Source organism: Sander vitreus, chromosome 22, assembly GCF_031162955.1.
Source record: "Sander vitreus isolate 19-12246 chromosome 22, sanVit1, whole genome shotgun sequence".
Lineage (NCBI taxonomy): Eukaryota > Metazoa > Chordata > Actinopteri > Perciformes > Percidae > Sander > Sander vitreus.
In genome coordinates, this window is record NC_135876.1 from 23,508,232 (window position 1) to 23,535,674 (window position 27,443).

The 27,443-nt window shown below is 42.3% G+C and overlaps 1 protein-coding gene across 1 annotated transcript in view; it reads right to left on the reverse strand.

Moving 5' to 3' along the window:
* The window catches only part of LOC144537344 (disco-interacting protein 2 homolog C-like), an 85,391-nt gene that overhangs the window by 34,236 nt on the left and 23,712 nt on the right, over positions 1–27,443 (reverse strand). The window contains exons 5-19 of the mRNA XM_078281008.1: positions 26,990–27,286; positions 26,165–26,287; positions 25,439–25,585; positions 24,549–24,668; positions 21,604–21,801; positions 20,626–20,717; positions 18,453–18,563; positions 16,626–16,749; positions 13,295–13,404; positions 12,709–12,811; positions 12,526–12,590; positions 10,530–10,623; positions 10,196–10,315; positions 6,420–6,534; positions 5,235–5,374 (exon numbers count right to left, since the gene is read on the reverse strand). Coding sequence (XP_078137134.1) covers positions 5,235–5,374; positions 6,420–6,534; positions 10,196–10,315; positions 10,530–10,623; positions 12,526–12,590; positions 12,709–12,811; positions 13,295–13,404; positions 16,626–16,749; positions 18,453–18,563; positions 20,626–20,717; positions 21,604–21,801; positions 24,549–24,668; positions 25,439–25,585; positions 26,165–26,287; positions 26,990–27,286 — 1,959 coding nt within the window. The remainder of the gene's footprint in view (positions 1–5,234; positions 5,375–6,419; positions 6,535–10,195; positions 10,316–10,529; positions 10,624–12,525; positions 12,591–12,708; positions 12,812–13,294; positions 13,405–16,625; positions 16,750–18,452; positions 18,564–20,625; positions 20,718–21,603; positions 21,802–24,548; positions 24,669–25,438; positions 25,586–26,164; positions 26,288–26,989; positions 27,287–27,443) is intronic.

Sequence of the window (27,443 nt, forward strand, 5' to 3'; positions counted from 1 at the left end):
TAAAACCAGGTGACAGGAAGAACTGGGTTAAGAAGAGAATATCTAAACAACAGGAATTGGTGACCGCGGTATATTCTTAAAGATGTGGTATCAATATGGGATTTTACTGTCTTATAACACAGAATGGCCGAGTGGTGCAAAGTAATTAAAGTAAGTACATTTTTTATTTATTATTTTATGTTAAAGATGCCCCGATCAGACAGAATGTTTTGCAGTTGCGTCTTTTTGTTATTTTGCTGTGAAGGTAACGACGTTGAGCACTTTTTTCACTCGAGGCGTTCAGGGCGCCGCTGCAAAAACGCGAGGCGGCGCGTACAGCGGGAAAACGTGAGGCGCTCAGCAATGCAAAAGCAGCAAGTGAAACGCTTCCCTCTCATTGAAAACCATTACAAAAAGCCGCCCCAGGCTGCTAAAACACGCTCTGTCTGATCGCAGCCTTTAAATGAGTACTTTTACTTTACATAAAGTACGTTTTGTTGCTAATACTTGGGTAAAATGCAGGACTTTAACTCGTAACAGAGCATTTTCTACAGTGTGATATTGTTACTTTTACTTAAGTAAAGGATCTATATCAGAGGTGTCAAACTCATTTTAGTTCATGGGTCACATCCCCCTAATTTAATCTCAAGAGGGCCAGACCAGTAAACCTCCAGAAAGATCAGAAACTTTATGAGCCACAGAGTTTCTTGTCAGCTTGATGTTGGCAAACACAAGTTGCTTCTGCTACGACAGCGTTCTAAAGCTGTTGTAGGAAAAATAATAATGTTACGGACCAGGGAGAGAGGGGTAATATTCAGAGAAAAAACTCTGAATACTAAAGTCTTAAATTTACGGAAAAAGAACGTGGATATTCTCTGAGATTAAAGTGGTACATTTGGAATTGGAATGTATTACTTCTCTGCAATTTTCACAAAGTTTTGCAAAGTCATCCAGTGGGCCTGGTTGGACCCTTTGGCGGGACGGTTCTGGCCCACGGGCCGTATGTTTGACACCTCTGATCTAAATACTTGTATATTTACTGTTTCTGTTGGGGTTTAACAGGGCTGTTGATCAATCTTGAGTTTAGATTTCAAGATTTTAAATCTCAGTTTCACGTCGATGCTCTCTTATAGAAGAAAACCTCAAAACAAGCTTATTACTGAGGGTCCAACAGAGTTTAGTGAAGCTAACAGATTACTTAAAGGACAAATCCGGCAACAAAATGAACCTAGGGGTTAATAACACATGTGTACCGAGTCGATCGTTCTCTGGGATATGTTTTCATGCTAATCGAATGTGACCAGTTTTAGCGCAAACCGCTAATTAGCTTATAACTGTAGTCGTCAGGGCAGAGGGTAAAGTAAAAAGAAATCTCTATTTCTACACCACTAACAAGACTCAAAATAGCACCACACTTCCACGGTAGCATAATGAGGGTCCCTATATGTAAACCGAAGCATTGAGAACGTTTTAAGACAGTTTATTAAAAAGATAGTTTAGAAAGTCAGTACCGTTCACATAAATAGGCAGGCGCCATCTTGGGAAAACATTTACGACCAGTGGAACGACGAGCCTTGTTAGTGGTGTAGAAAAAGAGATTTCTTTTTACTTTACCAGTGCCCTGACGACTAGTGTTTTAAGCTAATTAGCGGTTTGCGCTAAAACTGGCCACATTCGATTAGCATGAAAACATATCCCAGAGAACTTGTTACCCATGTTTTATTAACCCCTAGGTTCATTTTGTGCCGGATTTGTCCTTTAATTCCTCCTTTAATTGAGTTTCTCACAGTGTGTGTAGTTCCCGTGGTGAACACTGGGTGGTGTGAGTTGGCAGCGTAGAGGAGAGCTCAGTGATGTTTGATTAGCTGTGGCAGAGTGTGTGTGTGTGTGTGTGTGTGTGTGTGTGTGTGTGTGTGTGTGTGTGTGTGTGTGTGATCAGCAGGGTTTTACACGCTCCTTTCTACAGATCACTGCCTTTCTTTATGGATTATAAGAGACAGACCTTCACTTCTGCGTATGTGGATTCCATTTACATTCATAAACATACTCATTGCCCCAGTGGAGAAACATGTACAGGAGACTCTCACAGAAAGAAATGTTTAATTTCCAGTGTATTTATCTGTATATTTTCCTTGAGGAAAGGTTTTGTGATATTCAGCATAACCTTACTAAACATTCCTCTAATGTGAAGTACATTTACAACACAGTAAGTACACATTAAAATAAGCAGAGGCTCAGCACTGGTTAGAACGTGTTAAGCGCTGTGGTGAAACTACAGTTACTGTCTCGAAATATACACAATTAAGGAGTCCTGGAATTTATATTTGTTATTACTTATTCAAATCAGCATTCTTTTCATTAAAACACTATTATAAATCCATGATACTGTTCTTAAGTACATGTTAAGAATACTTTACCTATGTTATTGTGTACTTATTTATTTTAATTAGGGCTGTCAAACGATTACATTTTCTTAATCGTTTCGATTAATCGTTGAATTTCTATAGTTAATCGCGATTAATCGCATGTTTTATCACATGATTAAAATTCTATTACTTTGCATTTCAGAACAGTTTTTAAGTCCATATTAACAATGGAAAGCCATTCTTACCAGTGGATCTTGATTGGGAATCAAATGAATGCAAAGACAGTGACTTTATGAACTTGATTTTAAGATTTGTATTTGTTTATTATATATTTAATCTAGTCACACATTTGAATTTAACAACAACAACTTTAAATGCACCACGAGGCTGTAAATTACCAGTTTCATTGAACGCACCTTCTGTGTTTTTCCGACAACAGCAGCTGCAGATTGTTACATCCCGGTGTTGAATCCTCTACAGTAAAACACAGACACACTTTACACCGTTTAGCGTTAGCTGTCAGTGTTGTAACCGTGTTTAATCCAGCTACTAGCTAGCGGTAGGCTAACGTTAGCTGCTGTCGAGTATAGTGTTAACTAGCGTCACGTGCAGCGATGTTTCTGTTGCCTGTAACGTCTGTTTCAGACCATCAGAGAGAAGCGCAGACATATCAGTGGGACCAGAATGAGGCACCGAAATCTGCGTTGCTATTCCGGCAGCAGCAGGATGTGTTAGGAGGAAGTACGGCAAAATAGTATCCTGTTAGGCACGACGCAAAGCCGAGTGAAGTGAAAATAAATGAATAAATGGCGACATGCGATTAATACGATTAAAAGAAATTAACGCATTATTCTCGACCCTTAATCGCATTGCGATTAACGCGTTAATGCTGACAGCCCTGATTTTAATGTGTTAACACTTTAATTTAATAACTGCATTGCAAAGTGAAGAGCTGAAACAGTTTGTCTATTAAACAATTTTTTGTTTAATTCACTGGTTCAAGCTTCTCAAATATGAACATTTTCTGTTTCTCTTTGTCTTTCTATGACACTAAACTGAAAAAAAATTATGTATGTTTTTTTTATAGACCTTGAGAATATAATCAATGTTGATATACAACGCTCGTTGCAGTTCTAATTAAGTGCACACAACAGATTTGATTCAGTCCATGACATGTCAGCGGTGCCTGTGGATTCTTCACTAGGACCTGAACAGATGATGCATGATGTCCTAAACGCTTTTTTATGTCCCGTATTACCTTGTTAAACTACCTGTGTGACGTTGTCCTCAGAGACAAAACTGAGATGATGAGAATGGATTGCAGCCATATTGAAAATTCTCCTGTCTTTGTGGGTGTTTTTTCAGGCGTTTGAAGCTCTTGAAAAAACGTAAAGCTGAACCCACTTAACTCGCTCAGTCATGAGGAGAGAGAACGCTCTCAAAAAATTGGACATTGATGAAAAGGAGAGGCTGCACATTTACACACCCTTAAAACTAATTTTACGTTGTAATGGGCTTAATGGATTTTTTGCCATTCAGCGCATGACAACACTGGAGGCCGACAGCTTAAAAGGGATAGTTCAGATTTTTTGAAGTGGGGTTGTATGAGGTACTTAGCCCCTTTTATACAAACATTTCAAAAAGCTTTGAGGCCTTTAACTTTTGTATTCAGAGCACATTAGGTGGCCACATACACTTTTGTCAACATTAAAGGGATAGATTGGATCTATCTAAAGTGTGTTTGTATGAGCTACTTATTTAGCCTGGGAAAACCCTGACCAACTTCCGGCAAAGTGGAGAGCTGCTCTGCAAGGCAGTCTGGCCAAGAGCCCATTCAAGCCCATTTCCAATTTTTTCCAAATCGAGGCACCAATCACAACCGTTGAGGCGGGCTTCACAAGATGACGACAGCGCAGCAACGGCGAGCAGCTTTTCCTTTACATTCAACATGACGGCCACCGAAGCGCAGCAACCCGTTGATGCCGCTGTCGCTGCTACGTCACCCGGATCGCTGGTCTGATTGGTTGAAGGACTATCCAATTGCGCCCAAAGGCATTTAAGCGGCGTCCGTTGGTGACGCCCCTTTGGAAATGAGCTGTGAATTAATCTTTCCCAGACCCTTCTCAGTTACAACTGAGAAGGGTCTGGTGTCAACCAGGCTACTACTTCTCCATAGTCTGTGTGTTAGCTACAGTAGATGGCGGTCACGATATGAGGAAAATATCTAATTGCAATTATTTTTACTTATATCGCGATTGCCCACCAGGCCTTAGTTACCCCCCCACCAGGCCTAAGTCCCTGGGAATCATTTTTTTTATGTATTTTTAAGACTACAGTTACAGTCTGCAGCTCAGTTGGAAAAATTAGACATTGTCATATTATCTCTAGTTAGCTTTTTGCACTGACTTAACGTAGGGCCCTATGGAATCTGCGTTTAGCTTTTTTAAATTCTCAATTTGCTGATTCCGTCCATAATTCTGTTTTGTTATTACTGGCTCGCGGGCTTAAACAATTTTTTTTGGGGGGGAAACCCTGTTGTTCTTATTTTCATTTAAGAATATTAAAATTAAAAACAAAACTAAATTATTATAGTGGGATTTTTTTTGAGGATCTGTACCAAACAAAGATTTTTTTCTTTAGTCTGTAGGATACAATTTGTAGGCCGGGACGTCTCTGCAGCACCACAATGCTTAATCCAGAATGGTTTGACTTTAACTAATAGTGCACCCCCCCTGCGATTTGGATATTGCGATTGCGATAAAATTGCAATTATTTGTGCAGCCCTAGTCGGCACGACAACAGTTTGGAGAAGCAGGCAAGAGTACCGACACGGAAGCTAAGCAATGTCCTGCTGTGGACGGGGGCAGAGAGACACACAGAGTGACGTACCTCCTGGTGTCACAGTGCCAACGTCCTGTACGGTGAGCACCGAGAGGCGTTCCTCTGTGTCCACCCTGACGACCGAGTAGGTCAGACCCTGCATGGACAGGACGCCCCGCCCCGGAGGCTGACTGCTGTCCTCCACCGACCTGAACACAAAACACACTCATACTGTCATTAACCAACGTTACACGGGTTTAACAATACAGTGGACAGAGCCTGTTGTGTGAGTTTTGGACTGAGCATACTGTTATTTCATGTGCACACTTGCATATGATGATGTATAAATGTCCATGTGTATGTGTTTTTTAAATATCAGCTGATCAGTTGTGAGAAAATTCAAAAAGTGTAGTATCGTAGACGTTCTTTATCTCGAGTTCAACAGGTATAAATCTTGAGCTTACTTTGAAATGGCCTCGCTTGTTTAACTTGCATTTCAAACGACATTTTTATTTCATTTACAACTATTTCTCCTTTTCTTAAGAAAGGAATAGTTCACCCAAAAACCATATAAAGTGTACATAGTATTCACCTTTCTATAGGCTCTCTATGGTCCCAGAAAAAAAAAAAAAATGAAAGCAGGTCAGTGCAAACGGACTTTGACGGAGGGCGAACGAAAGACAGCAAAAAAACTATTGCTAAACAAAGCATTTTTATTCAACAAATTCCTTCATGGGAGGATAATACAACAATATTTTAGCGGAAATGGTTGTTTGGATTTCTATGAGTCCACGAATGGATACAAGAGTCCTTTGCTGAAACTGAAGATTGAGAATTGGAACTTCCAGTTTTGTTGCTGCTTCAGTATTAAACTTTAAACTCTGACAAAACTCAGAATTTACAATCTGAAGTCTGTGTTGCTCTTTGAATGAGTGATTCATTGATTGATTAGTCATTGCAGGTGCAGACAGGCTCTTCATGTTACTTCCTCTGTGTGCTGGAGAGGCAAATGAACCGGACTTCTTTGCGAGAATGTGTATACTTTGCGAGAATGTGTAATGTGTAATATGTTTACAGCATGTACTCTGTGTGGATGCATTTGCACAGGTGAATGTGTTGTTTGCATATTTGTGCTCATGTGTTTGCATGTTTGCATAATCTGTGTAAGTAAAGCAGGGTTGAGAGAGAGAGAGTGTGTGTGTGTGTGTGTGTGTGTGTGTGTGTGTGTGTGTGTGTGTGTGTGTGTGTGTATACCTCCTGATGGCCACCGTTAGGGCCTCGGGCGAGCTGGCGCAGGGACAGATGACGTCGGCTCTCAGCCCTTTAGTCTGAAAGACGTTGAGGAAGGCGTCGCAGGAGGAGATGGACCCTGACAGACAGAAACAGAAACAAACTGTCACAAGTGGTTCATTTCAGGTGTTGAATTCCGTTTACTCCTGACATGAAACGAGAACCCAAACAGCCATTCTATGAGGGTCTAAAAAGAGTCCTGAAAGACATTTTTGTTACGACGCTTTGTGAATGTTTTTATCCTAATTAACTTCCTTACTGATGCCCTTTTTCTTGCGAGGCTGTACCCGGTGGTGGTGGTGTGAGCCAGAGGCTTTGTGGGCAGAACAACATCACACCTGCTCAAGGAGCTGGGACTACGTGGAGCCACACTGAGCAGATCCACCTCTGAGGAAGCTGAGAAAGCAAGCCACTGGCTCTGGCTGAAACGACGAGACAAGGCTTGGGGAGTAACATCCAATTAGGTTTTGCTGCAGGGGGTGTCAGGGAGACGTCCCTGTTCACTGCCCCGCCACCAGGAGATGTTCTGGGTTAAAGCGTAACTCTCGCCAAAATGCAACCTAGGGTCTTTTTGTGAATGTACCCGAGTCAAACTTTCGGTTAAAAGCATAATTAGGACGGAATCGCTCAAAACCTCTTTTTTTAGTAAACTCTGGGTACACAAACAATGTTGTCAATGCTTTCGTTCATGTGTAGAGCCCCTGGTGATACTTGGAGCAAAGTTTCATGTTGTGTCGAGCCTTCTTAGTATTTTAAAAATAGCTATTTTGAGGCTAGCATAAAAGTGCCCCTAGCGCTCCCACTCAAAAGGCCATTTGACCAAAAAACGAGAATACGGTAAATCTTAAAAGTGACGATTCCGTCCTAAATATGCTTTTAAACGAAGGTTTGACTCGGGTACATTCACAAAAAGGCCCTAGGTTGCATTTTGGCGAGAGTTACGCTTTAAGGGGCGAAACGTCAATGAGCGGTGGTCACCAGTTGAAGACCCTGCAGCAAAACCTTGCGGTATGCGGTCAGGTTTAGGCCTGCCTCAGGGAAGAGGACGCCCCTGCCATGCACAGTCCACCACAGGCACCTTTGGAGGTGCGACAGGCCTAAGGCCCAGCAGAAAGACCACCTCGCTGTAATGAATAACTGTTTTCAGCACACTCTAGAAATCTGATGCTACCGTTATGGTTTTTGTTAAGGTTATGGTGGCAACACAGTCATAAGCAGGGACCATTTTGAAATAATCCCATTGGCAGTGGTGGAAGAAGTACTCAGATCCTTTATTTACGTAAAAATAAAAAAATACAACAATGTAAAAATACATGTTTTAAAAGTTAAAGTCCTGCATTCTAAAGGCTACTTAAGTAAAAGTATTATCAGCAAAATGCACTTGTATTATCAAAAGTAAAAGTAGTCGTTCTGCTGTAAAAGGTCTCCTGTTATCTGACATTATTAGATTAAACTGTTGTAGCTGCTCAAGGTGGAGCTAGTTTGAACTACTTTAAAAACCGTTTTGTAAGTAGTTTAGTCCAATCTAGGGGTCAGGGCAGTCCAACTACTCACTCAGGGGGAGGAGGAAAAATGGGTAAAGAGGACAGAACAGAACAGGAAGGAAGGGAAGGAGTGGTAGCCACTCACTCAGTCACTGTACAATTGATTAATAATCTACTCACATATATACCTGGACACTCTAACTGCTCTTAACTGCTAATTTATGCTAAATGTCATTTATTCACTGTATAATAACACAATGCCATACACAGTCCTATATATTTATCTTTATTTATCTGTAGTTTATTGTTTTTTACTGTTTGTTTACTTTTTGTTTACTTCCTTTATTTAGCTAAAAGTTTATTGTTATTCTTATACTGTATTTTTTATACCTCTTTATTTTCTATACAAGTGTTTTGTAAGCTGCTGAAATCTGCTGCTGGAAATCTAATTTCCTTGTCTAAGGATATATCTGAAGCGTCTTCAGATGATTAATTAGAGTAGGAAATAGGAAAATAACTAAGTTCTGATACACTACTTTTTTTTATGAATTTCTTTTGGACTTTTCTCGAATCTTTGCTTTCTGTGAATTTTGCCTTTTTGAGAATCGAAAATTCATTAAAGTGCTCATATTATGCTCATTTTCAGGTTCATAATTGTATTTAGAGGTTGTACCAGAATAGGTTTACATGGTTTAATTTTCAGAAAACACCATATTTTTGTTGTACTGCACATTGCTGCAGCTCCTCTTTTCACCCTGTGTGTTGAGCTCTCTGTTTTAGCTACAGAGTGAGACCTCTCACTGCTGTTCAATCTTTGTTGGGAGTCACACATACTCAGTAGCTAGGTAAGGACTACTAGCCAGTCAGAAGCAGAGTATGAGGGCGTGCCCTGACAGTACCTAGGTAAGGACTACTAGCCAGTCAGAAGCAGAGTATGAGGGCGTGCCCTGACAGTAGCTAGGTAAGGACTACTAGCCAGTCAGAAGCAGAGTATGAGGGCGTGCCCTGACAGTAGCTAGGTAAGGACTACTAGCCAGTCAGAAGCAGAGCATGAGGGCGTGCCCTGACAGTAGCTAGGTAAGGACTACTAGCCAGTCAGAAGCAGAGTATGAGGGTGTGCCCTGACAGTACCTAGGTAAGGACTACTAGCCAGTCAGAAGCAGAGTATGAGGGCGTGCCCTGACAGTACCTAGGTAAGGACTACTAGCCAGTCAGAAGCAGAGTATGAGGCGTGCCCTGACAGTACCTAGGTAAGGACTACTAGCCAGTCAGAAGCAGAGTATGAGGGCGTGCCCTGACAGTAGCTAGGTAAGGACTACTAGCCAGTCAGAAGCAGAGTATGAGGGCGTGCCCTGACAGTACCTAGGTAAGGACTACTAGCCAGTCAGAAGCAGAGTATGAGGGCGTGCCCTGACAGTACCTAGGTAAGGGACTACTAGCCAGTCAGAAGCAGAGTATGAGGGCGTGCCCTGACAGTACCTAGGTAAGGACTACTAGCCAGTCAGAAGCAGAGTATGAGGGCGTGCCCTGACAGTACCTAGGTAAGGACTACTAGCCAGTCAGAAGCAGAGTATGAGGGCGTGCCCTGACAGTACCTAGGTAAGGACTACTAGCCAGTCAGAAGCAGAGTATGAGGGCGTGCCATGCTAGCAGCTAGGCGAGCATTATAACGTGTGTTCCAAAGTGACCACGTTTGTCTCTGAAGTAAAGGCTGGACTACAATAGAGCTGTTTGGAGCAGTTTGTGAACAGTGTTTTCTGTTGGAGATGGTAAGTCCCTTTGGCCTGGACTTCGGGCTTTTTCACTTTGTAAACCTATAACATGCACAAAAAGATATATAACACAATAAAGGAAAGGGGAAAAGCCAAAAAGCATATTATGAGCACATTAAATGAAACCATGTTTAGATGGATGAAGCTGAAACTAAAATGAACTGAAACTAATTGCAGCCTACAATATGCACTTTGTAGTTAAAGGGCTAAAACGTGCACAACTGATGGTTTTGGAGCAGAAAATGAAAGATTTTCCTGATTTCTGACTGTTATATTTCAGTCTGGTTTCCACCCCAGTCAGTCTGACTGAAAACCATTTATCATTCCAAATGTGCGGCGATGGACACATCCTGCTCTATTCCTGTAAAGTGACCCAGTTCCCTGACTTCCCAAGAGACTTTATCTATTTCCCTGACATTCTCTATCTCAAAGCAGCCTCTCTAAACTCCCCCACGCTAGTAAAAAATGTAAAGTGTGCCCTTACAGGGGTTTGATCCGTCGGCCACCAGCAGCATGCGCAGCGAGCTCAGGTTGATGTCTTTCTGGTCTTTGTGGGCCACCAGAGCCCAGTGCATGTCTCTGGACTTCACACACGCTACCTTGGCTGCAGGGAGACACACACACACACACACACACACACACACACACACACACACACAGAGAAAGAGAGGAAATTAGCATTTAATCTATTTGATAGACTGACAGACAGGTGAATGGAGTTGAATTGACTGAGCTGAGTGGCAGGTGGAGTGTGTGTGTGTGTGTGTGTGTGTGTGTGTGTGTGTGTGTGTGTTTGTGTGTGTGTGTGTGTGTCTGACCTTTGTACTGGCAGACTTTCTGGATCCATGACAGAGGGTTGACCTTCATCAGCGAGTAGGGCACGCTGATCACGTGCATCATGTTCATCACACTCTGCACGACACACGCACACACGCACGCACGCGCGCACACACACACACACACACACACACACACACAATTAACATTTAAGACTGAAAGTTTTTTTTCTTTCATTCTTTTACTTTATTGATTGGTTGCCAACTATTAAATGATCGCCAACTATATTGATAATCGTAAAAAATCTCTGATTCCAGCTTGTTAAATGTGAATATGTTCTAGTTTCTTCTCTCCTCTGTGACAGTAAACTGAATATCTTTGAGTTGTGGACAAAACAAGACATTTGAGGACGCCATCTTGGGCTTTGGGAAACACTGATCCACATTTTCCACAATTTTCTGACATTTTACAGACCAAACAACTAATCGATTGAGAACATAATTGGGGCTGCAACAACGACTCGATAAAATCGATAAAATTCGATTATTAAAAAAGTTGGCAACGAATTTCATTATCGATTCGTTGTGTCGCGCGACACGCCACTCAGTCGCGGAGATAAAAAGCAATTGAGTTGAGTGCCGTGCGGAGCGGCGCGGAGTGAAAGAAAAGAAAAAAGAGCAGAGCGGGGGTAGAGGAAATACGGAGAGAGACCGGAGAGAGACCGGAGAGACCCGTAACGTTGTTCTGAAACACACGGCGGAGGCAGAGAAATCAGTTCGACCTAAGTCAAGGTGTGGGAGCATTTCACACTACATAAATCGAAAACGTGTTAATTGCAAGATAAGCAAAAGCGACATGACATGGAACAGGCGCACCACGGTGATGATTCAGCACCTAAAACGTAAACATGTTGGAGTCCTTGATGAGGAGGACGGGAGTTCAACAGCAGGGTGAAGTCACTACAGAATCCTACTTTTGTTCCGTTTTGAAGTGAGGAACGTAACGTCCCTCCAGTAGCTCTTCTGGTGCTGCTGTGGTGTTTACTCCTTATCCAGCTTGACTAGCATGACAAGCTAGCGTTAGCTCGTTAATAACAGTAGTAAAGCAGGCAAGACTAAAGACACGTTTTCTATTCACTCGCCTCTTTTGGCTCATTCTTTTTTCAATCTATTGTCATGTATATATTGTGTGCTTTGTCCCATATCAGTTATTGTTGACAAATATATTTGTGTGTGTTGTACTTTTTAATTTCATTTCAAAGTTCTTTTATAGCACTTGGTCATCTTAAGCTGTGTTTGAATGTGGTGTACAAATGAACTTAACCTGCACTTACTACAGTGATCGTAATAATTTAATGAATAAGCTTCAAGTGAACGTGTGTGTGTGTGTGTGTGTGTGTGTGTGTGTGTGTGTGTGTGTGTGTGTGTGTTTTGTCTGTATCTGCTCTTTGGGGTTACTTACCTTTACACAACTATGAACTAAAACAACAAGTATGTATGTAAGTATGTATTGAGTTGATGTAAATTAATGCTTTTTTGTTTTTTTATCCGATTCATCGATTAATCGAAAAAATAATCGACAGATTAATCGATTATTCAACTAATCGTTAGTTGCAGCCCTAAACATAATCGATATGAAAAGCCCTAAATTTAACACATTTCTGACCCTGTTTGTGTCTAGTTTACGAGGTATTGTTATTATTCCCTGTATATGGTTATAACATACATAAATGCAGGTTTTGGCTACAGTATGTCAAATACAAATATATAGATAAAAAGCTTTAAAAACTATTATAAACCAAAGACCAAATACACCTTAAACCTGCTTTAATTGCTTATACCCCTGATATCAGTGGTGAGGGTGAAAAGCAAACAGGAAATGAATGTCATGCTCCCTGACCTCTGGCCTCTAGCAGCAGGGGTGTAGCACTAAGTTCTGGGCCCTGTAGAAAGGCATTCTCTATGGGCCCCTCCCCACATTCCACAGCTATTCACCCCCCTCCCAGTCCGACACCCCTGTCTAGTAGGCAGGTCTTACCGTGAGGATGCCGTTCCACAAGCCCACGTCCTTCTTAAAGTCCAGAACGTTCACTATGGTCTCCGCTACAGACAGAGGGGGAGAAGAAAAGGGTTAAATCACTCAATTATGACCGGGAGGCTGAGCTGTGTGTGTGTGTGTGTGTGTGTGTGTGTGTGTGTGTGTGTGTGTGTGTGCGCCTACCCTCGGTGTAGCTGCAGGACTGGGTGAGAGCCTGGCAGTGTGTGAGCAGAGCGATCCTGGTCACCGTGACTCCCAGCACGCTGCCGTCCTTACAGGTTTTATACTGAGAAAACAAACAGACGGATCAGTGAAATCAGACGAGATGGAGGCCTTCGCTACCTGTCATCAAGGTGCACTGTGTCCATCAACTAATTGATTCATTGCCTAATCGTTTCATACCTAGTGTACGTTAAAGTATTGTCAAGTGTTGATGTAAAGTATGCCTTTGCTGCTTTACTTTACAAATTAAAATAAGGAGATAAAGCTGGTTTGAAGTTAAACGTTTTGGTGGCTTTTCACAGCGATGACAACTGAGGAGACACTTAATACGGAAACTTATATTAAATAAAATTAATTTGTTAATTCAAGATGACACTTTTTTTTTTTTTTTTTAAACCTTGCATACATTTTAGCCACACGAGTAATTAAATCTCCAGCAGATGCAGCAAAGATCGGCAAAGAATGTCAGTTGTGAATCAACAGACAGGATGAGGTCCCAGCTTCTGTTGAAGTGTCCACAATTTATCAGCTGAGCCTGTTAGCTCACCTCTATGTAAGCAGTGTCGTTGTTTGCATCTTTGATGTGAGGGAACCAGTCTCTGGGAGGTTTGGAGAGGTGCTTGGACTCTGTTACAAACCACAGCAACTTGGGCCAACCTGCAGAGACAGAGAGGGATTATTATTATTATTATTATTCATCATCTGAATAATCAAACCAGAAAAAAAAGACTCAGTTGTTTCACGTCACCCAAAATAATGAGAAAAAAAAGGAAGGAACTACAACAATTCACACATTTCTATAAACATGTAAACACCTTCATTTCATCTCAAATACTGTACTAAAGTACAAATACAATCTGAAGGATGAAGAAAATTCTCCTCCTTCTTAAAGCTAAATAAAGCCTCTCGGATCAGCTGGAACATGCATCGTCACAAAGCTGAAAACAAGGCTGTTTTTCTGACACCATGAAGAGTTTAACCCTCCTTGTTGTCCTCGGGTCAAATTTGAGCCGTTTTCAAAAAGTTTCTATATCAGAAAATTTGGGTTTCTTTCAACCACATCTCCAAAAAACTAAAAAAAATAACGTGGATGGTTCCATAAATGAAATGATCAGTTCACTACTCTCATTGAATTTGGGTGTTTTATTCAATTTTATAGCATTTTGAAGAAAAAAAATGATACAAAAACATTGAAAAAATAGACAAAATGTCTAAAAGAAAAGATTTAAAAAAAGTGGGAAAAAAGAACAAAAACATCAAAAAAGTGGGAAAAAAGAACAAAAACATCAAAAAAGTGGGAAAAAAGAACAAAAACATCAAAAAAGTGCAAAAAAAAACTCCCGACAAAAACATTGGAAAAAGTGACAAAAAAAACTTGGAAAAAACGTGACAAAAACGTCGGGAAAAGTGTCGACCAATTTTAGTTTTAAATTTTGACCCAGAAAAACAAAAAGTTGCAGGTCGACTGGAAGACAACACAAGGGTTAAAACTTTTTAGAGATGTGTGGTTCTCACAGGACAGCGACGCTACAAACATAATGATCTTTTAGAATATGTTGCATTGCTGTAGATTAAACTACCTAACTGTGTATAAAGAAGTTAAAATGAGCACAACCTTAAAGATCTACAGCAGGAAAATGCAACATACACATAAATGCAGCAGGAATATTAATCCCGAAACATCAGATAGAAGAGGAAGACACTGACAGGGAACATTTTACTGCAACATACATACTTTTACCGCTGAATATACTTACATACTGGGACGTTTACTTAAAGTGCCCATATTCTGCTCATTTTCAGGTTCATAACTGTATTTAGAGGTTATATCAGAATAGGTTTATGTGGTTTAGTTTTCAAAAAACACCATATTTTTGTTGTACTGCACATTGCTGCAGCTCCTCTTTTCACCCTGTGTGTTGAGCTCTCTGTTTTAGCTACAGAGTGAGACATCTCACTTCTATTCCATCTTTGTTGGGAGTCGCACATAGCTTGTCAGCTGCAGAGTATGAGGGCGTGCCCTGACAGTACCTAGGTAAGGACTACTAGCCAGTCAGAAGCAGAGTATGAGGGCGTGCCCTGACAGTACCTAGGTAAGGACTACTAGCCAGTCAGAAGCAGAGTATGAGGGCGTGCCCTGACAGTAGCTAGGTAAGGACTACTAGCCAGTCAGAAGCAGAGTATGAGGGCGTGCCATGCTAGCAGCTAGGTGAGCATTATAACGTGTGTTCCAAAGTGACCACGTTTGTCTCTGAAGTAAAGGCTGGACTACAATAGAGCTGTTTGGAGCAGATTGTGAACAGTGTTTTCTGTTGGAGATGGTAAGTCCCTTTGGGGGGGGACTTTGGGCTTTTTCACTTTGTAAACCTATAACATGCACAAAAAAGATATATAACACAATAAAGGAAAGGGAAAAAAGCCAAAAAGCACAATAGCCGCTTTCCGACCGGTGGGATTTTTGCAGTTCCTAGAACATAAAATTCCCAGAACCCTTTTTTTCTCGTGTTCGGACTGGACCAATTTGGGGATTTTTAAGTCCCTCTGGCCGCAGTTCCTGTAACTCTTTCAGCTCCTACTTCAAGGCAGGGGCTTTTCTCTTTTCCCTTTTCAGCATAGGAACCTAGGTCAACGAGGGTCGGGTTTCTGGTACAGACAGACCAACAACGGGACAATTTTAACAATTTTCGCCATCTTATTCATCACTAAATTCACTTCTGACAACGTTTTGGGCGAGAAATTAACTGTTTAAATTTCGAATATAGGCAGTCTTGCGAAAACTGATGCCGAATTGACAATTTGCTTCAAAGTTTTCGGAGCTCCATGAAGTGAGGCGACAGCCAGCAGGCGCCTGCCCCGGCCTCTAGCTCGTCGCTGGGCCAGTCTTGCTCAGAGACCCCAAGCTAAGCTGGAGGTCTCTCAGACCGCTCTCGTAAATAAGAGGCTTTTATTTCGCCGTTGACGGTTCGTTTGTTTAAATATCACAACACATGTCCATCATGAGATTAACAGGAACTTGTGGTTAACTGTCTTTTCGGAGTTAAACTCCACAAGCGTGTCCTGCGGCTGGCTGGCCATCTCACACACACACACACACACACACACACACACACACACACACACGCACACACACACACACACACACACACACACACACACACACGCACACACACACACACACACACACACACACGTCCACAGCGCAGCAGGCAGAGGCGGGGGGAGAGAGAGATACATTTCTCTTCGGGAGACTTGTTTAAATTATGACAAATATGCTATATACATTAGATTTAGTATTTAGTTCATACTTTTTTTGGTGTATTTGTTTTCTGATTTTAACACTATAAAGACCGTTGCCGTGCTTGCATCACTCCCTTACCCCTCCTACCAGTCCCTATGGCCACTTGGCCAGTGCGAATGCAATTGGGAAAAAATGGTTTTGGGGGAGAGTAGTTAGTAGAACTGTTTAGAAGTGGCCTTTTCCTATAACTACGTTCCTGGAACTACTTGGTCGGAAAGAGGCTAATATGAGCACTTTAAGTAATGTTTTGAATGCAGGAGTTTTACTTGTAATAGAGTATTTTTAGTAAAGGATCTGAGTAGTTCTTCCAACACTGAGAGTGACACAAAATTCCCAAACTTTAATTAAACAGTGAAGTCAACATTTCAAACACACAAAAACTTGTGTTTTTTAATTGATTGTTTAGAATGACTTTAAAGTCTGACTTTCCGAAAGGTTAACATGTCCATTTTGAATGAAAGCTCCCTCTCTTTCTTCTCTCCTTCTAGTTTCCTCATTATGTGCCCTGAGACAGGCCTCCCCTCCCCCCACAGAGAAACATCTTTACAATCCAGCGATGATTGATGATTTTCACTCTCACCTTTGAACTGTGGGATCTCTCCTGTTGCGCTCTTGGGCAGTCCCTTGTGGCAGGCGTCACTGGTCAGCGCCACGGTAACGCCACAGCTGCCCAACAGGAATCCAATCTGCTGACTGCCGGCATCCTATTGGATGATGAAGGGGGGTGGGGGGGGTGGGGAGCAGACAGTTACGCTCACTTTGCCATCAGAAATCATCACACTGAATCAAATTCTTATTCAGTTTAAATGCAGGTGTAGAAATAAGCGGAATCATATTTTACTGAACACTGTTGTTTCATCTTCTTTAACAACAAAAAAAACATGACACATGCAGCACAGGTGTGGCTGACAGAAGTGCGGCACTGCTGCTGCACTCTTTCTTCAGCCCAAACCCGAAATGTTATGGAAAATCCTGCAGCACAAATGCAGGATGGGGGAAGGGGAGGTTCAAGAGAGGCGGCCAACGTGCAGCAATTTCTGCTGCCGCAGTCATCACTGTGTAACCGTGCCGACCCTGCGCTCACAGTGCTGCAGAGACCAGCAGCTGACCGGCCGCGTCTCACACAGGCTCCAGAGTGAGCAGAAACAGCTGAGATCAGATACAGTGATACAATTGGCAGTTTAAAAAAAACATTTTTTTTTTTTGTCAAAGTAGGGACTTCCAGGAGGTCCCGGCCGGGACGTGATGGTGGGAGGATCAACAGTTGTAGTCTTTCTGTGACGGCTTGTTTCTGACGTGTTTCCCTGCTCGCTGACGGGATTATTTTCTCAGATAAACTTGTTGCTAGCAAACAAGCTAAGTCCGAAAACCCAAAACATTGTTTCAACAGTGTGCAGTATCACTGAGATGTCCCCACACAAACACAACTGAAATGAAACACAGCAGGCATCTGGAGCTCCCGGGTACGAGGCAGAGAGGATTAACATTACACAGCAGCGCGGTGAAAAAAATCTCATTACCTGACCCTCCTGTAGAGAAACTAATCCTCAAACTAAAGGAGAGCTACAGATAAGCTACAGAGCGTTTGGTTCGGCAGCCAGGTGACAGGGTGTGACTTTGTCAAGGTAAAAAACATTTATGTCTGGATTTCATAAACAGGAACGATTCCAGGACTGTCTGTGGCACAGGGGGGACCAACAAATATATATATCATATAATAAAGTAAGGGGGGCAAGGGGAACATTTTATCAGAATACAGCATAGAAAATCTGCTTAGAAACACAGGGAATATCGAATAGGATAGAACAACACAATGTAATTCTGCTAAAAAAAACATCACATAAAATATCACATTTATTATTGATTTCACTTGTTTTCATTTTCAACAAATTTTGCCCGAACCCGACAGGTTTGGACTTCACTTCTATCATTTTATCACGGGTTCGGGCCGGGCTCCGACTGCGCGGTAAATGAGCGGTCAGGTGATGCGTTTCGATTAGCGTGAAAATGGATGCTGAGGAGGTGAAAGGGAGGCTGGCCTCTGGAGGACTTATTTTATTTCTTTGTTCCAACTTCCAAGTGGCCTATAGCCTCCGTTAGTCATGAATAAATGATGTTTAATTTTTTTATAAATGACTCATTCTTGACAAAAGGCAAAAGAGCTGTGTGCGTGCACACATTTGAATAATGTCGGGCTGTAAACGGGTTCTGGCTTTTAAAAAGCTGTCAATCAAAATGTACTTGTCGGGCTCGGGCTGAATGCTGTCGGGCTCGGGCCTTGTCGGGCCGAACTTTTAAGGCCCGATTAAAGCTCTACAGGTGACAGTACTTTGATTCAATGGTCAGATTGACAGCACTCTAGCCCAATGGAAAGGGAGCGGGGAACCCGCCCCTGTTCATAAAGTACCTTGCGGCTCAAGGGGACCTCGATGGGAACGGGGACCACCTCGGCCAGCAGACAGCCGTAGAAGGCCACCATGAAGGCAACGGGGTCGTTGTTAGGAAACACCAGCGCCACCTGGGAGATGGGGGGAGGAGACACAGGCCGGGGTCAGAGACACTGGGAAGCAGTGGTGGAATGTAACTAGGCAAGGCAAGGCAGCTTTATTTATACAGCACATTTCAGCAACAGGGCAATTCAAAGTGCTTTACATAAAACATTAAAGAGCAGTTAAAAACAATTAAAAAGATTAAAAACAGATATAGATATATATCTGTTTATATATATCTATATATAGATACAGTATAGTATAAGAAATGAACGATTATTTAAAGAAAGGCAACATCAAAAAGAAAGGTCTTCAGCCTGGATTTAAAAGAGCTGAGAGTTGCAGCAGACCTGCAGGTTTCTGGGAGTTTGTTCCAGATATGTGGAGCATAAAAACTAAACGCTGCTTCCCCCTGTTTAGTTCTGACTCTGGGGACAACAAGCAGACCTGTCCCAGACGACCTGAGAGGTCTGGATGGTTCATAGTGTAGTAGCAGATCAGAAATGTATTTTGGCCCTAAACCTTTATTATATGATGAGAAATATGATTTATAAACCAGCAAAAGTATTTTACTCTCTCTCTTGGTGTTAGTGAGGACTCGAGAAGAATCAGCTGCAGCTGTCTGATTGATTTTTTACTGAGACCTGTAAAGACACCGTTACGAACTAACGTACATTTACTCAAGTACAAATTTGAGGTACTTGTACATTACTTGAGTCTTTTCTTTTCATGCCACGTTCTACTTCTACTCCGCTACAGTTCAGAGAGAAATATTGTACGTTTTACTCCACTACTTTCATCTGACAGCCTAATTATTAGTTACTTTACAAATCAAGATTTTTGCACATAAAACACATGGAGTTTATAAAATATGACGTTTTATTATAAATTAAACTACATAACGGTATAACGGCCCACAAGTCCAGCTGAGATGATTAGACCATTAAACACACAACTGTTTGGATCCTTTCCAGTTTCTAAAATGGGAGCATTTTTCTGCATTGAGTATTGAAGGCGAGTCAACCCATTTCTCAGGGCTATGAAAGTAAATTGAGAGTTTTTAAGCAACAAACTCATTTATTTATCTGTATGCTAAATAAAGCTGGTGTTCATTTCATTTGTCAGATGACTTCTAACCCGGATGACCCTTCTATGAGTCAGAGAGAATTCAAAACAATGAATCATACGTTTGTGGTTAAGAGGTTGTGGTATAATTCTAATTATGAAGCTGTATTTAAAGGTGCAGTAGGTAAGCTTTATAAAACTACCTTTCTGTCATATTTGCTGAAACTGACCCTATGTTCCAGTAGAACTACATGAAGCAGGTAATAAAAAATATCCGGCTCCTCTGGCTCCACCTACAGCCTGTAGTGTGATTTGCAAAAATCCACAGCTCCCTGTTCAGATGCACCAATCAGGGCCAGGGGGGGTGTCTAACTGTGTGTCAATCACTGCTCATGCACACGCATTCATTCTCCCTTGTGGGGGGAGGGGCTTAGGAGACCGTTTTGGGCTTTAGCAGAAAGGGGGGGGAGGGACTGAGAAGTTTTTGGCTAAATCCTGGATCTTCCCAATCCTACCTACAGCACCTTTAAAGAAATAGTTTGACATTTTGGGAAGGGGAACATTTTATCAGAATAGCATAGAAAATCTGCTTAGAAACACAGGGAATATCGAATAGGATAGAACAACACAATGTAATTCTGCTAAAAAAAAAAAAACTTTATTTGCTTTGTTGTTGAGAGTCGGATGAGAAGATCGACCCCACTCTCGTATCTGAAGATTCATATTGAACCAGCAGACAGTTAGCTTAGCATAAGGACTGGAAACAGGGGGAAACGGCTATCCTGACTCTGTGCAAAGGTTAAACAAAAAACACTGTTTTTGAACAGGTTAAACATATGAGATATAAGGTGTTAATGAGTTATCTTTAGAGGTGCTGTTGGCGAATTTTTGTTAATGTTTTTGTTAATGGCTGTGGTTTCATGTGTACAGACATGAGAGTGCTGCAAATGAACACAAACAAAATATGAATAAAATCAGCACAAAGAAACCGAAAGCCACGTGAGTTGGTGGAGGAGTGTGACTCACCCGATCCCCCGGTCGCACCATGGGCTCCTGCTTGCTGCCCAGTTTGTGGAGGATGTTGTAGGCAAGCTTGATGCTGCGAGACCACAGCTTCCCTGCAGGGAGCAGGACACAGGACACAAGGGTGAGAGAGAGAGAGAGAAACAGGGGGAGGGAGAGGGAGAGAGAGAGAGAGAGAGAGAAACGGGGAGGGAGAGGAAGAGAGAGGCGGGAGAGGGAGAGGAAAGAGAGAGAGAGAGAGAGAGGGAGAGAGAGAAAGAGGGGGAGGGAGAGAAAGAGGAGGAGGGAGAGAGAGAGACAGAGGGGGAGGGGGAGAGAGAGAGAGAGGGAGAGAAAGAGGAGGAGGGAGAGGGGGAGGGAGAGAGGGGGAGAGAGAGAGAGAGAGAGAGAAAGAGGGGGAGGGAGAGAGAGAGAGGGAGAGAAAGAGGAGGAGGGAGAGAGGGATGCATTTAAGAGGTATTTTGTTAAATAGAAAATAAATGTACTGTAGAAAACAGCATCCTTTGGGTATTAGCAACAGAACAATTTGAAGGGACACCCAGCCTGACCCTCACCCATATTAAACAAAACCAACCCATGTAGGTCTTCTTCGCAGATCTGCTGACTCAGAACAGGCCTTGTTAACCTCAAATCCGTGAAATGCCAATAAACCAGAGATCTCCCATCCTGGAATGCTGTGTGGACTAGCTAGACCCTCCTCAGCAGCGCTGCGCAGGAAGGTCTGGCAATGCCAGACTAAGTTGTATATAAGCAGCAGATGAGAGCGAGGAATCTTGTTTTGTTTTTCTACAAGCCCCTAAAAGCTTCATTTTTTATCTCAACTGCAGAGAAGTTCACTGTTATTTTTACAATTTAAGCATCCAGAACCACTTGGAGTGAGTGCAACAGGAGAATACGTTTGAATTCTTTGATGATCGTATTATACTGCTGCACAAATACATAATGTAAATGAGTGATTGAAGGACAAGAGCGCCTGGTTACCATATGTGAGGACGTAGAGGGGCTTCCCTGCTGTGTCCAGGCTGGTGAGGCAGGGGGCTTTAGGAGAGATGGTGCCCCAGCGTTGGAGAGCAGCCTCCAGGGACGGCGGCCAGTTGGTGACCACGCCCAGCGCCTCGCCCCGCACCGGCATCATCTCCGCCCCCTCTGGCCGCGGCTGATTAGGGTCCGGCTGCTGGACTGGAGATGAGGAGACAGATAGTGTCATCAGGTCACACACCTTCAGTGTTTCACGGTTTGTTTCGCTCGGGAGGAAAAAAAACACCACATGGAAACATTTAGCCGAAGCCAGTGGCAGTGAGACGGCTGTAAAGAAGCTGTAGTCACACTCAAATCCACTCATAATGAATTCGGTGGATCTGTTGTTAACACAGATGTACTGTGGGAATGTAAAATGTGTGAGTGGACAGCTGATATCCCTCTAATATTTAGTTTCGAGGCAGCAGACAGGAAGGATTTGGAAGGATTCAAACTTTGAGCCATTGGGATAAAACGTGGCTCCAGAGTGACTTATCCACTACATTAGGACTGCACAATGTATCTTTCTTTTTTTTCCCGTCATCGCGATATCAACAGGCGCAATGAACACATCGCGAAAGGCTGTGGCAGACACTCAAAAGATTTTTTTTGTTAGTTGAAAGAAAATATATTAACACTTCACTTGAAGGTATCTACATAAGAGTGACATGACACTGTCATGAACGTGTCATAAACATTATAAACAAGTCATAAACGTTTATGACATAACGCTTCTTTTAGTAAGTGTCATTCGGTTTTTGTCATGACAAGTTACGGTTAGGGTTAGGGCTCATGTTCAGTGTCATGTGTTCATGACAGTGTCATGTCACTCTTATGTAGATACCTTCAAGTAAAGTGTTACCGAAAATATTAGTAGAAAACTGCACTTTAAAATGTAAAGGTCATTCATTGTTTAGTGCTGCCTTTTATATTCAATTCACTGTTCAAGTAATATAGTTAATATTGTTGGCAAGTAATATCGTTATCGCGATATTCAACGTTATCGCATATTTTTCTCATATCGTGCAGCCCTACACTACATCAACCCTAATCTGTACTTTATCTCGTATGAGCACACAACACAAGTATTTACACATTGCAAAAATGTATCCAAAATACACTACAACGCTGACTTTTTCCATACAGCTGCAGTAGACAGCACTTTAGTCTAAAATGCAAGGTTTCTAAAGAAGACAGTTAAAGATTAGAAATGAGGAGACAAAGAGTGAAAATGCAGCCAGATGGTGAGAGCCAAGCACACAGCAGACGTAATGATCTGCAGAGAAGTCTGGGATCAAGATTCCTACATTATACATTTTAAACAATACTTTTTGTTGTATATGAACCAGGCGGATCGTCATCTGGTCCCTGTTATCTCTTCCATATGACTCTTGAGATGAAAGTCAGTCTTTACACTGACACAAGGCAGTGAAATAAATGTGAGTTTAGCACAATTATAAGGTGAGAACATTTTCCATTTTAATCTACAGTTAATACTCATTAAAACCTTCATATGTATCTTTCTATCCGTGTTTACAGACTAACAACAGATAAATAGGAGCCACTTTTTTTTCTACCAACATGTCTAAAAAGCTTTGGGTGGCCTTTAAAGTTTTTATTCAGAGAACATTAGCTGACCACTGACACTTTTGTAAATATCAAAGGGTTAGTTTGGATCTTTTGAAGTGTAGTTGTATGAGCTACTTCTCCACAGTCTGTGTGTTAGCTACAGTAGATGGCGGTCGGCACAGCAACAGTTTGGAGAAGCAGGCAGGAGTACCGACACGGACGCTAAGCAATGTCCTGCTGTGGACGGGGGGGGCAGCAGATATACACATTTAGACACCTAAAAACATATATATCAGTTTAAGTGTACGCTATATTTAGAATGTTTTCACCTCTTCACCTTGCTGTCAGACAGCCCTTTACGACGGGGAACTGAAGCCGTTATCTCTGCTCTCTTCAAAGCCACCAGACTCCTTTGACAAAAACAAAGGAGTCTGGGAGGTCATTTTACCTCTCAGAACATGGGAGCTCTACCGCTGCCTCCAAATGTTAGTTTGATTGTGTAATTGTGTGACTGTGTTTAAACGGGTTAGGAACCAACTAAAGGCAGCGGTAGACTAGGAGTTCTGTGGGGTAAAATGACTGTTTTTGTCAAAGGAGTCTGGTGGCTTTGAAGAGAGCAGAAATAACGGCTTCAGTTCCCCTGTCGTAAAGGGCTGTCTGATGACAAGGTAAAGCGGTGACAATATTCGGTTACACTTTACTTGAAGGTATCTACATAACAGTGACATGACACTGTCATGAACGTGTCATAAACATGTCATAAACATTTATGACATAACGCTTCTGTCATTAAGTGTCATTCGGTTTTAGGGTTAGGGTTCATGTGTCATGTCACTCTTATGTAGATACCTTCAAGTAAAGTGTTACCAAATATTCTAAATATAGCATACACTTAAACTGATGTAGATCTTTTTAGGGGTCTAAAATGTATATCTGCTGCCCCCCCCGTCCACAGCAAGACATTGTTTAGCATCGGTGTTGGTACTCCTGCCTGAATCTCCAAACTGTTCCCGTGCCGACCGCCATCTACTGTAGCTAACACACAGACTGTGGAGAAGTAGCTCATACAATCACGCTTTAAAAGATCCGATCTATCCCTTTAACACGTCAGCACTGTGTTGTGTCTCCAGGTGTTTCCTCTTTGACAAACACTTGTTTTTACACCTCGGCAGAATGAGGTGAGGTGGATGTCGGACACCTGAAGGAGCACGCGGGGGTTCTCACCTGTCCAACACAAGTGTTATTAAAGGAACCATCTAGAGAATCACTCATGACTCCAAAGTATGAAGAGAGATTGGATAACTCAAATCAGACAGACAGAATCAGAGACGGTTTCTAACCCTCCAGAAGTTCATCAAAGTCATCGACAAAGAACTCCCGTAGCGGAGGTCTGCGAGGCTGCTTCAGTGTGTTCACGAGCTGCTGGATTTTAGCTGACACGCGACTGCTGACTGGAACACCTGTAAAAACCCCAGACACATACATTTGGTTTTTTGCACCTTATTGATAATCTTTGTTGCTTATATTTTGTTCTATTTGCACTCTTTATGATTTGCACTCTTTCCTACTCGTACTGCAACTGCTGCACAACAATTCCCCTCGAGATAAATTAAGTTTTAGCTTATCTTATACACACGGGGTAAGGATATCATGTTTTAGGCTAATGTTTTAGAATAAGTGGAAAATAAAAAGTGGTGGCCTGGGTTGCTTGCAAGACAGTCCTTATTGTCTTATCACTAACAATTCCTTCAAACTTCAAGTGTTACGGCAAGTGTTTTTTTAGATAGTGACTGCTGATAGATCGCTGGTTCAAATCTCTAGATGGCTTCTACAAAACACGGGAAAGAACTGAATAATAAACACTGTATTTCTTGAGCGAGGCTTTCAGGCTCTCGGCTGCTCTTGTGGAGCTGCTACAGACTGCGGTCGTTCAGTTTTCTAACTGTGAGCTGCATGATTGTGAAGCACGTTGATTAAGAACAGCTTTCCTTAAAAAACAAAACAAAAAAAACACACACATGAAAAGGTAAAAAAAACAAAGAAAAGTCCAATCTGTTCATCCAGGGGAGTGACATGAACAGACACAAAGTAATTGGTCAGTTCTCTACGGCAATGGTCCAATTTGAGCTCACCTCCTGATTAAGGAGATTCTATTTTTGACCTGACTTCAGTATCTTTATTCAGAGGCTCCGGTTGGGAGCAGGCTAAAAGGTGCGACGGTGACTCTTACCATCGCCCGTCTCCATGCGCTCTGCGTTGCCGTACTTCTGCGTGTTCCTGGCAATGGTTCCCATATTGGCCATGTGGTGACGCTCGGTGTGGGAGTGGGGCGAGTCCGACGAGTAGCCCGTCACATCCGGGGGGGCCGAGTGATTCTCTGCAGGGAGACGAGGGAGGGAGAGAGTGAGGCAGGCAGACGGAGAGAGGTAGGTGGTGACTAATGTGTGTGTGTGTGTCAAGTGCTTTGTTTTATATAGACACTTAAACACGTTATGATGTTTCTGTGTTAAGCTGGGTCACATCCCTGCAGCGAATCTACTCAATACAATACCTGTTTCGAAATAATAACTCCTTTGTGTTCTTATACTCAAATGAAAGCACGTTATGATACAAAGTGTAACACTTCGAAACAAAACCTGCTTTGCCAATCATGAATCAGGTGACATTCAACTTGATTCCTTCAACACAAATATACAGAAATAAATAATAAAGCAAATCATTTTATCAGATGAAGAAGCTTGTCAATAACTATCCTAACATCAATAGCACAGTGTAGTCAAACGTTGCTCTAATAAATGTATTATATATCTATTCTTTTTTTTAAGTTTATCAGTAGTTTCAGATCTTTTGTCTGACTTTGGCCTAAAATCAAAAACCAGAGGTCTGTTTTCCTGGAAATTTGACTAAGGTTGTATTTATTGCAGCTGATATTTAATTGTTTATGTGTCGGACGTACCGTCTGACTCCAGCGGCGGTGGCCACAGCATGTCAGATCCAAACTCACAGGACCGTCGCAGAGATCCTCCGTTCTCTGCTACACTCAGAGCTCCCTTCCTCTTCAGAGACAGGTGGCCGATACCTGAACGCACACATGCAGGTGTCAGTGTTTCCTCTATGTTGATTCTGTCGTGGCGGCCCGCCACGGCAAAATTTCTGCTGCCGCGGTATCAGAAATAGAGCAGACGCACAATGTAGTCGCTGTTGCCTTTTAAATGATCCTGCCGACAATAAAAGTTGGCTGCCGCTCACATTTAACAACAAGTAGAACTATTCAGAGGTTGTTGGGCCCGTCCAGTTTAACTCCACATACTGTTGTGTTGATGGAGTGTATTGTCAAAATGTTCGCTTTCTTCCAAGTCGACTATTAAATAGAACAGCTCCAAAAAACGTCACCGCGGTGGGTCTGTTCTAATTGGACAACGTTCAACTTGTCAGTTCTGTCAGCTCATCGTCCTGATGTCAAACATCTGGAAACATTAAAACGGTAAGCGAGTCAGTGTAATATCATATAAATTGGAAATAGTCTATAGATGTAGTCATTTGGGTTTTGGTTTCCCTATGAAGAATTTCTTGTAAAATTCATTTTGTAGACCTGTTGTGTAGATCTTAAGTGCCTATAGTTCCTGATACAACTGAAAATATGCCTCATTGTGTGTGAATAGAGGTGAATAAATATATTTGTTTTCTGTTTATGGTAACATAAAGGTTTTAACAATTTGCTGCCCAAAATTACGTAAAAAGCAAGTGTTTATATAAAAAAAAAGGATCCAAAGAGTCTTACCGTGGTGCGACTGCGACAGGTGGCTCTGCTGGTGGTGCAGCTGGCCCAGGTGTGTGTGTCCCAGGTGCGTGTGCGCCAGGTGCGAGATGTGCGTGTGCGCCAGCGAGTCGGCCAGCCGCCCGGCGTTGCCGCTGCCGCCGCTCTGCGTGGACGAAGACGAGGAGGAGGTGGAGCCCAGGTGGGCGGGGCCTAAGTGGGACGGGCGGCTCATCCAGTGCTCCATGGCTGACATGTCGTCCCCTGGCCCCGCCTCCTCCTCGGAGCCCGACGACGAGTCTGAGCACAGGGGCGACAGGCCTAGTGAGGGTCAGTATGCGTCATCAGAAAACCGTCAACACTAGAGCTGGAGCAATACCAAATGGTGCTGTACAATTCATTGTCTCAGAAATAATTGCGATTAACAATATAATTGTCTTTTTCAGTCAAATTTCAAAATATTTATTTATTACTTTTT